Consider the following 13982-nt stretch of genomic DNA (forward strand, 5'->3'; position numbering starts at 1 on the left):
TGTACCACGATTAGTGACGATATCAGAAGTTATTTCCCTTTTATTTAGAAAACTGCAGGAATCATACTAAAATGATATCTAATTGAGTATAAATTCACAACATTATTATTTTTTACACAATAATTTATATTTTGTGTTTACTATGAAAATGCAGCTCAACACCATGATTTTGGGTTATCAATAAAACGTGTACAATCAAGAAATTGTGAGATATGCAAATTTAAGGCACCTTCTGTATCGAGAATAAAAAAGTAAATATATACGAGAGCGACTCTATGTTCTGTTATGCCTTAAACTAATGAGTAAGGAAAATAATGAGCCTGGGTAGCTACAGGCTCCCAAGTTTCATCTTGGATTAATTTCTTCATGGGGCACAGGACGCCCCCAGGTGACCTGCCTACTTTAGCGGGATGCCTGGGTTGTAGTGGACTGCCCTGCCCAAATAAAAGCTAACGAGAAAGAAACTATCATGGAGCCTTATGCGGATTATAATTTTCTACCTTGGAAAAAGCACGAAAACATATAAAGACACGCTAACGAATGCTATAATGTTTTAAATCCAAGCGACGAGGTGAAAATGAAAAGTTTCTACAGAAAATCGTTTAGTATATTTCACAATGTAACTGTTTCTGATACGAGAACACATTTATTTCCATATAACCGATAAACTTCAACATTACTGTTTAAAGTGATCACTTTGATTTGAACTTTTTCCGCATGTAATATCAAAGATAAAATTAAGCTGGAAGTGAAAACATATTACGTTTAAACGTTCACATACGTAATATTTTCTACTTTTTTCATTGTGTCTCCACTCCCCCTTACACCCCTCTAGTCCTATTCAACCTCCCTATAGACCATCTAGCACCTTTAGTACTCTACAAGTCTATTAAACCTCATTCAGCTCTTCTTCTCTCCCCTCCAGTCCCCCTTACACCCCTCTAGTCCCATTCAACCTCCCTATGGACCATCTAGCACCTTTAGTACTCTACAAGTCTATTTAATCTCCTTCTATTCCTCTAGTCTACCCTCCAGCCCCCTTACACTTATCTATTCCCTATTAAATTTTCTCTATCGTACATCTAGCCCCTTTTGTAACCTAGAAGTCTATTTAATCCCCTTCGGTTCTTCTAGTCTACCTCCAGCCTCCCCCGCCTTTTTTCTTACCTGTTCATTGTCCCTATGGTTTTCAACGAGTTCGGATTCTGTTAATCTCTTTGTTGTTCTAAATGCCATTTTTTCTTAAAAACTGGGAGCTAAACATGAGTTCGTGCAAACATTTTGCTTGCTTGTTCTTCAGATATGTGTAAGAGATGTGTGGTCGTGAAAATCATGTAGTTTTGGTGTTATTCAACAATCACTGAGAAAATATGTTGAGTTGGAATATATGAAAGAACGAAGGGATGTGGGATAAAAAAGAAAATCCTGGCGTGACCTGATTAACTTTGTCCAAACAAGGTCAGCTACAAGATTATAATAATGCTTTACAACAGTAACAGGGCTTTGATATTGAGACGAATGAATACGGGTATCGATGTGTAAGGGATACAGTTCTGTATACCTGTTCCAGGGTCGTATAACCTGTTATACCTCCCTGTTTGTTGGTATCAGCGTTAATATACACTTTAAAAGGATATTCCGTCCAAGATGCCAAATTTCTGGACGTTCTGTGCCTTTTGAGATCTGAAGGATCACTGAATGATATATTTTATAAGTATTTATGTTAATCACTAAACTTTCTGCTGTGGTTACAATTTTATTACTTCATTCAGCTTATTTTCTGTTGATTTTATTAATTTATACAGATATTTCAATCTGGTCGGTATATAACAAGTCACACCTGTTATGACGCAATCAGGGTCGCGCGAACGTTTGTAAATCGATTTCGCACATCTTTAAATAAATATTGGGGTGTACGATTTCCAAAAGAACAGCACATAAGTAGATGATTTTGTACAGTTTTCTTTAAAAGCATTCTGTGAAATCTAACTTGTGAAGAATATCCCTTTATAAGTTAAAACGGGTAAACTTGTGATCAAATTTTGCTATGAAAACTACCTTTTTCATGATTGGTCAAATAAAATATATCGATATTGTGAGTGTAACAACCATGAGGTCATCAGAGTACAGTAAAATATATTTTTAAGTATGGTACGGTTTAACGTCATAAGACGTTCTGATATACAGTACAGTGTCCTCTACAATCACGTGACCTGTAAAACCAGGTAGCAACGAACACTATGAATACCAGAATGCAATTAAAAGCCGACTGAATACACATTGCTGAACGTATTACTTTGAACGTTGATGTTATAAAACAATTTTCAGAATTGGTCTATGTTCGGTATTTCATCATTTTAACAATATTAGTTTATTTAGTTATCGATACCTTTATGGATCAAAAGTGTTGTCCTCACAAATATTGCTTCTGAACATTGATATGTTACTATTGTTCACATGCATACCTTTTTGAAAACAAACTTACAACCTGTATTAATTCTTTGACCTTTTCTAAGCTAACCATGAAAAATCAACATCGGAATTGTCAAATGCCAATGTTAAAAAATGAGTTTAAAAGAAAAAAATAATTGATTACAATATCATAATGTTGAAAGAGCATTGTAAAAAGCTATAAAGGCAACATTAATAGAACGACACAGCCAATTGTTCACAATATTTTTTTTTATTCATTTATTTATGGTAACTTTCATTTTGAAAACTATTATTAAACAACTTTATAGTCACAGTAATATCTTGTAAGCGGATTGGCACAAATTTTAAATCGGTTCGGGAGTTAGGGTTTCTCTGGGATTACAGTATATCCTGGTACCTATGATAAATCATAACACTTACTAACACAATTTACAATAACTGGAGCACCATGAACGATACCAAACAGAATTCGTCATCAGGATTGAAAATGGACAACGGCAGTCACTGAACACCGAATTCCTACATTTGAATGAAATTGTGGTACTTGTAAATATGAAAGATTCCAGTATTTTCGCTTGTAGAATGTGGCTGTTTGTATTTATCCTAATCAGCTGTGTACTTGTTGAAGTAAAGTGTGCTAATGCTACAGACAAAACAACTCTAAATGCAGCCTTACTCACCGGATACAACCCGAACGTACTTCCAGGATCCGACTATTCAACGCAACTTCTCAACATCAACGTTAGTTTCATGTTTTCGTCTCTTCAGTCTTTTGTGGAAGTCACGGGAGAACTTTCCATCGTAGGCTATTTTGAAATATTTTGGAAAGATGAACGATTAGCGTGGGATCCCGCTACCTATAACTATGTGAATGGCACACACTTGAAACAGAAGGAGATCTGGACTCCACCATTTATGCTCGTCGACAGTGCTGAAGATGTCAAAATTATTGGCGATGAGGACATGCATTTGAGTGTGGACTACACAGGCGTTGTAATGTGGTCTCCTCCGGCTAGGATTCTTTCGGCATGTGACGCTGATGTCACTTACTATCCTTTTGACCGACAGACGTGTGTGATGAGATACATGCCCTGGGGATACACAGCAAGCGAGATCCAGCTAAACGTAATATATTCTTCTTTTCTTATGGACATTTTCAGTGAAAATCCAACTTGGAAATTAATCAGCACAGGATTCAAATCAGTTCAAACTCCATTTCTACGTTTTGAAATGAGTGTTCAGTTTGAAAGGAGGAACGCATTTTTCGTTGTCAATTTGATATTGCCCATCATCTTTATGTGTTTAACAAATATGTTTGTGTTTTTGATTCCGGCGGATTCTGGAGACCGGATGGGTTTTTCTACCACTTTACTCCTGACGATCGCGGTGTTTCTTTCGATTGTAACTGCCGCTTTGCCTCAGTCCTCCACCCCATCCATCTCGTTACTCTGCTATTTACTCATCGTCCACATTCTGTTGAGTATGTTGGTAATGATTTGTACAATTATCGGATTGAGAATGTTTATGAAACCTCCAGAGGAACCGGTACCTAAATGGTTAGCGAAACTTACAAGATTTGTTCACGTGATCACATGTAAGAAACATAAGGTTAATCCTGAAAAAACAGAGAAGAAAGATGAGGTTGAAGACATGACTGAGAACGACGACAAGAAAGTCGATGACTACATTACGTGGATTGTTGTCAGTAATGCATTTGATAAGATCTGCATGGGCTTTTTCATGATGACAGCGATGTCGTTTAATCTAACTTTTCTCTTTGTATTATCTACTTCATCGTGACAATTTGTATAATTAACAAAAGCTTGATTTATTTTCCCATCTCAAATGTTTCCTCTTACCTCATTGAACAACATACGGGAGGCCCATTAAATGTTTTTCACAATAATTAAGGTAGTGTGTGTTGCCAATAAACACGGCCATACTGGCACAGACCGGACCGTTTCTCAGCTTCCATCCTAAATGTGTATGTCCGTGTGCTTTTGTTTAGATTTATTTGGATGTTTTCAGTAATTTTTATTAGTTTTATGATATATCCCGTTATATCACTCCACTTTTTTTCTCAGCTGACGGCATAATTCACGTTGAAGAATCCTGGGACGAAACTGCTCGTGTCTCTTGTGCAATTCTATTCAACTGCTAGGTCGTAAGCTCTAGACTCAGTCCCCGATAGTTGCCTAAAACTTGTATGTTACGTCTAGATTATTGAAAGGAAAAAAAAACGGTTCCAAAAAAGTCAACAATATCCAAAGGCTGATTTTTTCCTACAACGGAATCAACATGACAACTTTCAAGCAGTGTGATAAGCGTGATTATTCCAAATATTTCTATCGGAAATTTTCCATTTCTAGATAGCAACAACCCTGCATCTTCAAGCTTTGACGTTTACATGTGTTTAGATATGGCTAGCTGGTTAGATGTTAAGGCTGCTTTATTCCAAATATCACGATTTTCAAGCAAGATGTGGGCATCTCACAAACTAGGGTGGTCGGGTGGCGCAGTGGAAACGCACTCGCCTTTTACCTAGCCGACCGGGGTTCGATTCCCGGAACGGACGTGAAAAGGTAAGGGGTCACCTACCCGACCACGTGGGTTTTCCCCGGGTACTCCGGTTTCCTCCCACAATAAGACCCCTCGCGCGCTTACATCCGGGCCAACAAGAGTGATTAGTATAAGTTGACATAACTTGTTTCGCAATTGTTGTAAAATAAATAAGGTTTATATTTATATATATTTATCTTACAAACTCGTCACACGTTGTTTCGAGAGACGCATGTTGATGAAGATTATTAAGTTTCATCGTTGTCATAATGAACTCGTTGAGAAAAAGGAAATACTTAATTTCCTTGTCCAATGTGAATCTGGACGCGTTTGGTACGTGTGTGACATTGATTACTTGGATTCACCAAGACTGACATGGATGGTGTCGTCGATGAAGACGCCAACCCTTCCAGAATACCTTGTCTTAATCTCCTTTCACATTTGAGGAGTGTCCGTGCAAGTCTTTCGTTGTTCAGGTTTGCCTTTGTTTCATCGACTTTGAGTTTGAATAAAAATTCTGTTGACACTTACACAATTTCTTTGTTGTTACTGTTACCCCCTGGTTTCAACAACTTAGGCCGATAAGTCCCAGAATGATGAAACATCTGTACAATGCAGTTGATCTAATTATCTGGTACTAGTGAATCTTAATTCTTAACTTGAATAGAATTAAAATTTGAGAAATACAGGTACGCGGCAATCATGTAAGTCGAAGGCAGGTGCATCTAATATCCGGTCAAACAGGTTGTTCTTGAAGTGTTTTACGTGGTAGTGTTAAGTTGTAGAGCATTCTAGCTTTTGGTCAGTTCAGGATCGGGTCGCTTAAGTTCGACATAAGTCAATGTACGGAAATATATATAATGGCAAATTTAGAGTATCAGACTGTATGTAGATCGTATGTATACTCGATGTTAGAAATCCCACTAAGATTAATTTGAGGCATAGGGCTGGAGTTCCTCCCGTCTCCCTAAAACGGGTTTCCAATTTGGTTGACACGCTTGGTTTATTTAGACCTGTGGGGTTGAGTTTGTGGATTGTGGCTTTTATTTAGTTATGTATGAACAAGTTTCGAAATAAACGCCGATTCAGTCGTTCCTAGAGCCACATCAGCTAATTGCATATAAATATTTTGGAGTTTATTGAGCTCACAAAGTGTAGGTGTTGTTCAGTTGTGGGTCTGTTGTACAATTTTCAAGACTCTACTGACCATCTCCCTCCTTGGTGTTACGGTATTTTGTTATGCTTTCAACTTTGGTAGTTCATCTTTCATTGTAATGTTTTTACACAACTTCATTTTATGATCGGAGGTTCACCAAACTGATTGTGCCCTTGTACGCAATTTAATTCAGTACATCATGCAATACAGAATATTGTAAAAATTAAAAGAAAAAAAAAATAGGAAAAAAATGAAAACACAAAATTAAAAAAAAAAATCGAATAATGTCACATTAGTATTGGATTCATCGTTTCCCTTCCCCAACATTTTACAAGTTTAGAGGTCCCCTTTGGTGGATTTCACCTAGAAACACAAACTCAATAATTTCAGCATGACTTCAGTTTCATGCAACAAAGTCAGAGTGGTATTTATCATTGTCTTCTGGTCAGGTTTTTCTTTTTCAACTTCCAGTCAGCTTTACAATTAAACATTCACGCATATTTATTGTATTATTCTTGTTATTATTATCATGTTGTTTGAATTCAGAATTCATGTTTTACCAGTTTCCCATTTAATTGAAATGAGAACCCTCATTATCCATGTATTGTTTACAAGGCACACATCTCTGTTACGTTTTGAATTTGACAACAAACTATGATGTGTGATAAATTTCCTTATCCCTGAACATCTGTGTTACTGCCGATAAATTGCCTAGAAACACTGTGGATACCTGTTAATAAAATGATCTATAAAAATTCAGTTCTGTTAGTTTTTGTTTGTTTGGTTTTTTTATCCATTCTTTTTTTTTCATTTTAGTTCTCGAATAGAATTCACAAAAAGCAAATATTTTGAAAAAACTTCGAAAAATGAAATGGTTTACACTTGTTCATTTAAAAGAAAAGTATGATTATATCTGTCCAAGAGTTTTTTTCAAGCTAAGTGGTGCCCTTTCAGTAATCATTAGGCTCCGACACAACAACTACATGTTTGTATCTTTAAAATTCTTTTATTTCACATCCAATACCAAACATGAACATAAAATGATATTGTATATCAGATATTACTATATATAGAAATTACTTGTTGACAGTAACCAGGGATGTTTAATACTATTATATTTTATTACAGGTACATGTATTTGCTGGAACATTTTATCTTATTTCATATTCCAACAACACATGAAATCAAATTTATGCTTTGAAAATACGGTATACTGAAACATTTAAGAAATATTTGCTCTTGTGATTTCAGAATCTTTTCTATTACAATTCTTTCTATTTCAAAAAAGAAATATAAAAGAATAAAAATCAAGAACATGTCTTTCTAACAAATCCAGCTGTACTCAGTGTCAACTCCTCTCCCCCATCCAAAGTATCAAAAAAACAATGTATGGAAAAGCCCTTTGGCAAACAATTTTTGGGGGGATTTTTTCCAGTTATGAACCAACCTAAAACAAATAACTATTTGCATGCACACTTTATTTACAAAATCTGAGTTTGGTGATAATGAACACGTATAACACACACGAAAAAAACTTTTAAACATTTGGATGAACACAGGTTTATTTATGAAAAACATCTTTTCAAAATTCCTTATTTCATAATTTTGATTCTCTGAAATTATATAAGCTCTAAGTTTAAAGAATATTTTGATGTCATGGTTTTACACATATCACAGTTTTTCCACGTCCATGAAGTTGTCCGACTTTCTCATAAGCTGTAGGTACTTCATCAAACGTGAACACCTTCTCTACTACAGGTTTTATCTGAAATGAAAGAAGGCATGAACAGTATGTTACATGGATTGCAGAGTTACTTCCCTTATTCGTTGACAGAAAAACGTATCAATAACGTTTCTGGGATAAAAGAGGTACATGACTTTACCTTCAAACAAAGTTTTAAAGGAGGGAAAATGGTACAAAACTGAAATAAATATCTTACAATTCATTCTCATTATCTTTATCATACTAAAGATAATTTCTCTGTACATTTAAAAACCATTTCAAAATGACTCTGACAAAATTTACATGAATTGGAGTATTAAATATACAAGTAAACCTGGAGATTTTATAATTCTTTCTGATTTGAATAAGAGTTTAACAACTACTTCTCTCAATCATGCCTTAAACTAATGAGTAAGGAAAATAATGAGCCTGGGTGGCTACAGGCTCCCAAGTTTCATCTTGGATTAATTTCTTCATGGGGCACAGGACGCCCCCAGGTGACCTGCCTACTTTAGCGGGATGCCTGGGTTGTAGTGGACTGCCCTGCTTAACACATTTTAAATTAGAATAACTTTTGGTAAAACCATAATCTTGAATTCAGAAATATTTATGTCTCAGATTCAGAATAGAATAATTTTCCCCTCATACTACAATAGTCCTTGGTATTTGAAATAAAGGTTTTTATTTTTCTGTTTACCAAACCTGTCAGTTTTTGTAAGGTGTTAAATTGTTCTCTTTACAAGTATGCAAATCATCACTTCAGTGTCAGTAAAATACATATAACATTGCAGCATATAAAAAAAAACATAGTAAATAGACAGTTATTAAATGCAAACTGTAACTCCAAACCAAAATCTATGTGTTTTTTAATAGTGGAAACACATTTGGAATTTGTGTAACAGATATTTTTTTCTTCCTTCACAGTAAACAATATGCCTACTAACTTTTTTTCATTGAATTAGTTGTATTAATGCCACTTCATCAGATTCATTAGTAAAAGAAAATAATTAATGTGGTTTCATAATATATATATAAAAAAAAAAAGAAACCTTTCTTTTGGAATGATGATCTTAACAATTCATTGCTAAGAGTATAATATAAAAAAAAGATCATTGTTTGTATCTATTAAGCATCAATGTTATTAGTACAAGTCTTTCACCTGTTCTTCATCCACCATCTTTGCTATTGTGCCCAGAGCTTTCCCATCTGGCATGAAGAATGCTACTCGGTAATTTTTTCCTTCTCTAAAACCCTTGTAAAAGAAAAGAATCCAAATATTTTTATCTGAATCAAATATTCATTTGAAGAAATAACTAGCGGAAGTTGAATGAAATAAGAAAAGGCTAGAGAGAGGAATTTTGGAAAACAAAAACTCAAACATCTTGTTACACAGCACAAAAATTCTAATTTTCTTTCCTAACTCAACACCATCACAAGTAATGGAGAGTTTTTTTTATTGCTCTCTATCTCTCAATTTATTTCTAATAAGACAAAAAGATGCTGATTAAACTATTTGTCCACATTTCCTAGGTAACAGAATAATTTTTATCACAAAAAAATATACCTTGATAATGTCTAACCCTAAGTCAGCTCCCCATTTGAGGGCCCCAGGAAGGAGGCCGTGACTGTCAGTCTCAGGAAGGAGAGGAGACGCTATGGTTACAAACTTTCCTCCTTCCCAATTTTTCAAGAAGTCAATGGAATAGCCTGTCTTCTCTTTTCCAAGTGGATCATATATCAAATCAAATCTGAGAATCAAAAAAAAAAATAGCCTAGGACTCCAACTGAGATGAGAATTTGAGTTTCACTGCCTGGAAGCTTGAAAACATTCACATGTAATTTTTAATAACAATGATCATATTGTTGGTAGAATTTTATCCTTTTATCAGACAAACTAATAAAATAAAACAGAATTGATAAATATAGACTTAGAACTAAAACAATTGATAAAGTAAGATATCAGAGTGAATTATAGTGCTGCCATTTGAAAGTTATTCAGTACTTTCAAACACAGCAGCAACTTAACACAGTCAATGGTCTTTGCTGTCGTATAGGCATTCATTTCAAGACAAACAACACTTACTTTTCCATCTGCAGTAATTCAGATTTTGGATCTTGTGTTTTGTAATCAATTATTGCATCTGCCCTCAAGTCACGTACAAGATCTACTCCCTCTGTACCACAGATTGCAGTGACATGGCCGCCCCATGCCTTCAACAGCTGACAAATAAGAATTCATTTTGTATTTGAATATCAAGCATCAACACATTGTGTTGATAAATTTCAATGTATTCACAGTGTAACTAGATTTTTGTTTTGTTTTTTTTAAAAAGCATTTCAATCTTCAAAAATCCTATGCTTTCATCAAAGAAAACAAAAACTAATGACTTTATCTTCAAAACGTCTATAGGTAACACAGTGAAGCAGTGATCCAGAGTCATAATGTGATGCTTTTGCTTTTTCACAGGAACAGATTGGGACCAAGGCTGGACTGTGGAATATTTAGTCTGGTCAGATTGAGGGGTCCATTCATACCTAACCTAAACTTAACTTTAGGCTGAAATTCTGAAAAATAATTATATTCAGCTAGTTAAGTTTAGGTTAGGTATGGCTGAACCCCTCAATCTGCCCATACTAAATATACCGCAGTCCAGCCTCGGGTCCCAATCTGTACCTGGCATGTTTCTAGCAGGTTCACGGTCCAACCGTTTCAGTCATTTACATGAAAGCAACCTTGTAACAAGACTTGGATAACAACACATAAACTTTGACTAAGAGCAGAGAGTGGGCTTATCACAGGACACTGGAATAGTTTTTTCAGGAAATCTTGAACATGTTACACATTGGTGGGCTCATTGTACAATAAATATGGAATGTAATAATCAACAAACCTGCTCGGTAACTACAAACTAAAATCTGAATTTGGATTAGGTGGGTCCCTTTTGACACAAATAAGTATAATGACAAAACACAAAATCTATAATCCCTTCAGGATAAATCCAGCTCAACAAAGGTTTCATAACGTCACATCTTATTTACCTGTATTGCAAAAGTTCCAATTCCACCAGACGCACCATGAACCAAAATTCTGAAAGAAGCAAAACCTTAAAAGCTGCCTTTAAGAGAACTGGCATCCATTTTCATATACCAGTATATATTTACAGTACCAAGTTAACATTTCTAGGTAAACATTATACTCAATTTCATGAGACCTTCATCACCATATGCCTATTTTTCCATTCCCCAGTTGTTTGCAGATTTGAAGAAAACTAAATGAAGAAAAACTCATAGGGGATGTTGAAGTTTTGATTGATAATTTTTCATTTATATAAAAAAATCATAAAGCTTTCAGATTGCTAATATTTCATAATTTTTAAATTATTTCACTTAAATAAAAAAATTCAAAACAAATGTATATATGTAAATCCAACATATAGGTAGACAGTATCAGTAAAAGCACACTTCAACAGTGTGTTTATGTATTACTGATTCCCAATATTCTGTAGGGGAGACAACTTCAACATTAATAAGTATATTAATGAACAGTCTAGGTTAAAAATATATATATTACTATTGAAAACACTTAAAATGGTACAGAACTCTGTTCCAGATGGTATAGGGGCAAATACCAACCTTTTCCCTGGTGTGTTTTTAGCATTTAATTCTCCAACTCGCACCAATGCTGCCCAGGTGGTAGCTGCTACATAAGGGATAGAAGCAGCATCAATGTGGCTAAGAGACTTGGGTTTCTTAGAAATCTATAAAGAAGTTCAAGAGATTTTGTTACCCAAGATGTGAACTCATGATAACACAATAATCTGGGTAATTTAATACCAAAGCTATGAGACAATGTGTAAAATTTATAAACAATTCTGCAAACACACCAATGTTATTATGTGTATGTACATGCATGTATACATTTCAGGTAGAATATTTGAAAATGAAAATTTCTTCTGAAATAAGTTAGGATATGGAGTCAGAGAATTTGTCTGCCATTATCTTTTTATCTTTCTGTAACCTACTCCATGTAATTGTTCTCAAAAAATGTTTCTGTAACATGAAGTGAATGAAGATTCTCCTCCTGAAGGATCCCAGTCTTTCATAAAATTACTTCCTGACAAGCTTGTACCCGTTTACACAATTGATTGCACTATTCAAACTTTTAGAAAATTATTCAAATAAAGTAGGGGAAAGTTGTACATCTGCAGTGATATTTACCTCACTCAAATCAGTAACAGCAAACTGTGCATGTGACCCTTGCTTCTGACCTCCTAGAGTTCCCCAAACCTGTTAAAATTTCAAAAAATTAAAATAAATAAAAGAGTGAAGACAATAATGAATATATTTTAATATGCACTACCAGGCATACAGTTTTGTTTCTTTAAATACTGTTTAGCTACAAGTATTTCTCTATTTTAATTTCAGTGAAGTTACTGTAATTGGTTATTTGGTACGACATACCTCATCCCCAACTTTGTAGTTTCGAACAGCCTTTCCTTTCTGAGTGATGACCCCAGAAAAGTCACGACCAAAGACAAGAGGAAACTCTGCAGCAGTTGAAATGGGTGAGGCCTTGCCTCTCAGGACATTCAGAATGTCTTTTCCATAACCCTCTGTAAAATAATCAAACATCATCACAAACTGTAAAAATAAGGTGATTGTGCTTAAGACACTAAAGTCAATAGCACCTTTTAATACAAATTTAGATACAGTAGAACCAAATAAAGAATTAAGACTACTTCATACATCTCTTCACCACGAGAATGAAATATATTTTAGTAAAAAAACAAAAACGAGAAAAAAAACGATTGAAGGAATGGATACAACCTTGTGACAAAATATGATCAAATTCTTCACATTTAAAGAAAACGATATGAAAGCAAATATCATGCATTTTTAAATCACACATATCGTATTCTATGGTAACAGAATCAAAAACACTGAATCGTTCTTTGGTTAAATTTAGAATTAAATGTGTATCATGATAAATATTTTTTGAGCTAAATTAATTCAGATACCCCTACAGACTAATAAAAAAATCAAAAGAATTTCAATATTTCTTATGTCATAATATTTGTATGAGTCATCTTTCTCTAAAAATCTCACTTAATCTAATTATTACAAAACATTATCTTATAATGTAACACCTGTATTCCTGACCAATCATATTAATATTAAATATTAACTGTGTACCTTATGGTATATAAGTTACACAAACCTAAAGTAATATTCTAACATACTTTTGAAAATGGAGAGTAATATTTATCCGAAAACAGAATCTGGATCATGAGGTATTTTGGCATGTAGGGGAAAAAATCCAACATTTGTCAGAAATATCAGTAACCTATTTAATTACACATTAAACAGTTTTATGATATCATACTTGTCATGAGTACATCTATTGGATTGACACTAGCAGCATGTATCTCTACCAGCACTTCATTTGGGCTGTGAATGCGTGGGACACGTGCAGTGGAAGAAAATGTCAAAGATTTAGGACCACCATAATCATGTATCTGCCAGGACCCCATGGCTGTTCGTGATAAATTCCTTTTTTCTCCAGCAGTTGATGCAGTTCTTCGCCAGTACTGCAGTCGTGAACATGTAAAACTCTGCTGGCACTTCACTAAGGGGTGTGACAGGAGGCGCAATATCTTCACATGCATCATTTTTTTTCCTCGAAGTGCGAATTGAAAATCAGGATATTTTTTTCATTTTATAAAATCTGGAAAGGATTAAATATAAAACATTTGACACTTTTGACATGTTTGTAACCATAACAGGAAAAACCAACAGATGAATATTAATGTACTATAATATATCATATCTTGTCAGTTGGGCAACTAGCATACTACTGTCAGTATGTTCATCAAAACAGTTACAATACTCATGTACATGATAAATGCAGAGACATTTTAATGTTAAATACGTCTCTGATAAATGCTAGCAAACGTAATTTAAATGATGTGACGTGCGTATCCATCTGTAAAATCTGGAACTACACAGAAATTTTGTGCAACAATAGAACATAGCAAATATCATAATATTAGGACCTAGGTAGTTTCTGCTTCAGGCTTTTTCCAATCTAGGATGCTTAGATAACAGTAACAG

The 13982-nt window shown here is 34.5% G+C and overlaps 2 protein-coding genes and 2 non-coding genes across 4 annotated transcripts; 3 read left to right on the plus strand and 1 right to left on the minus strand.

The window, feature by feature from the left end:
* The first annotated feature begins 285 nt into the window (after positions 1-285).
* LOC132559595 (U12 minor spliceosomal RNA) lies at positions 286-436 on the plus strand. Its single transcript, XR_009554628.1, has one exon. It is a non-coding gene; the product is annotated as a U12 minor spliceosomal RNA (small nuclear RNA).
* Positions 437-2985: 2549 nt separating this feature from the next.
* Positions 2986-4233, plus strand: LOC132559306 (neuronal acetylcholine receptor subunit alpha-6-like). The gene has a single exon (XM_060223919.1). The coding sequence runs from the start codon at positions 2986-2988 to the stop codon at positions 4231-4233; it is 1248 nt and encodes a 415-aa protein (XP_060079902.1).
* A 2940-nt stretch (positions 4234-7173) lies between these two features.
* LOC132559353 (reticulon-4-interacting protein 1 homolog, mitochondrial-like) lies at positions 7174-13977 on the minus strand. The gene is made up of 10 exons (XM_060223966.1): positions 13925-13977; positions 13255-13596; positions 12333-12484; positions 12090-12158; positions 11505-11629; positions 10911-10959; positions 9955-10091; positions 9436-9619; positions 9031-9123; positions 7174-7913 (listed from the first exon to the last, which is right to left on the minus strand). The coding sequence occupies exons 2-10, from the start codon at positions 13538-13540 to the stop codon at positions 7803-7805; spliced, it is 1206 nt and encodes a 401-aa protein (XP_060079949.1). The 5' UTR covers positions 13541-13596; positions 13925-13977; the 3' UTR covers positions 7174-7802.
* Positions 8266-8416, plus strand: LOC132559603 (U12 minor spliceosomal RNA). Its single transcript, XR_009554629.1, has one exon. It is a non-coding gene; the product is annotated as a U12 minor spliceosomal RNA (small nuclear RNA).
* Positions 13978-13982: the final 5 nt, after the last annotated feature.

Source organism: Ylistrum balloti, unplaced genomic scaffold (assembly GCF_031769215.1).
Source record: "Ylistrum balloti isolate Yb309-2 unplaced genomic scaffold, AGI_CSIRO_Ybal_v1 Utg369662, whole genome shotgun sequence".
Taxonomy (NCBI): domain Eukaryota; kingdom Metazoa; phylum Mollusca; class Bivalvia; order Pectinida; family Pectinidae; genus Ylistrum; species Ylistrum balloti.

Excerpts from the sequence above, each read along its gene's own strand:
- LOC132559353 (XM_060223966.1), bottom strand. The coding sequence starts at position 13,540 with ATGATGCATGTGAAGATATTGCGCCTCCTGTCACACCCCTTAGTGAAG. Across the intron at positions 11,630-12,089 it reads CTGTTACTGATTTGAGTGAG|ATTTCTAAGAAACCCAAGTC; the intron begins GTAAATATCACT and ends ACTTCTTTATAG. Across the intron at positions 9,124-9,435 it reads TAGGGTTAGACATTATCAAG|GGTTTTAGAGAAGGAAAAAA; the intron begins GTATATTTTTTT and ends TTCTTTTACAAG.
- LOC132559306 (XM_060223919.1), top strand. The coding sequence starts at position 2,986 with ATGAAAGATTCCAGTATTTTCGCTTGTAGAATGTGGCTGTTTGTATTT.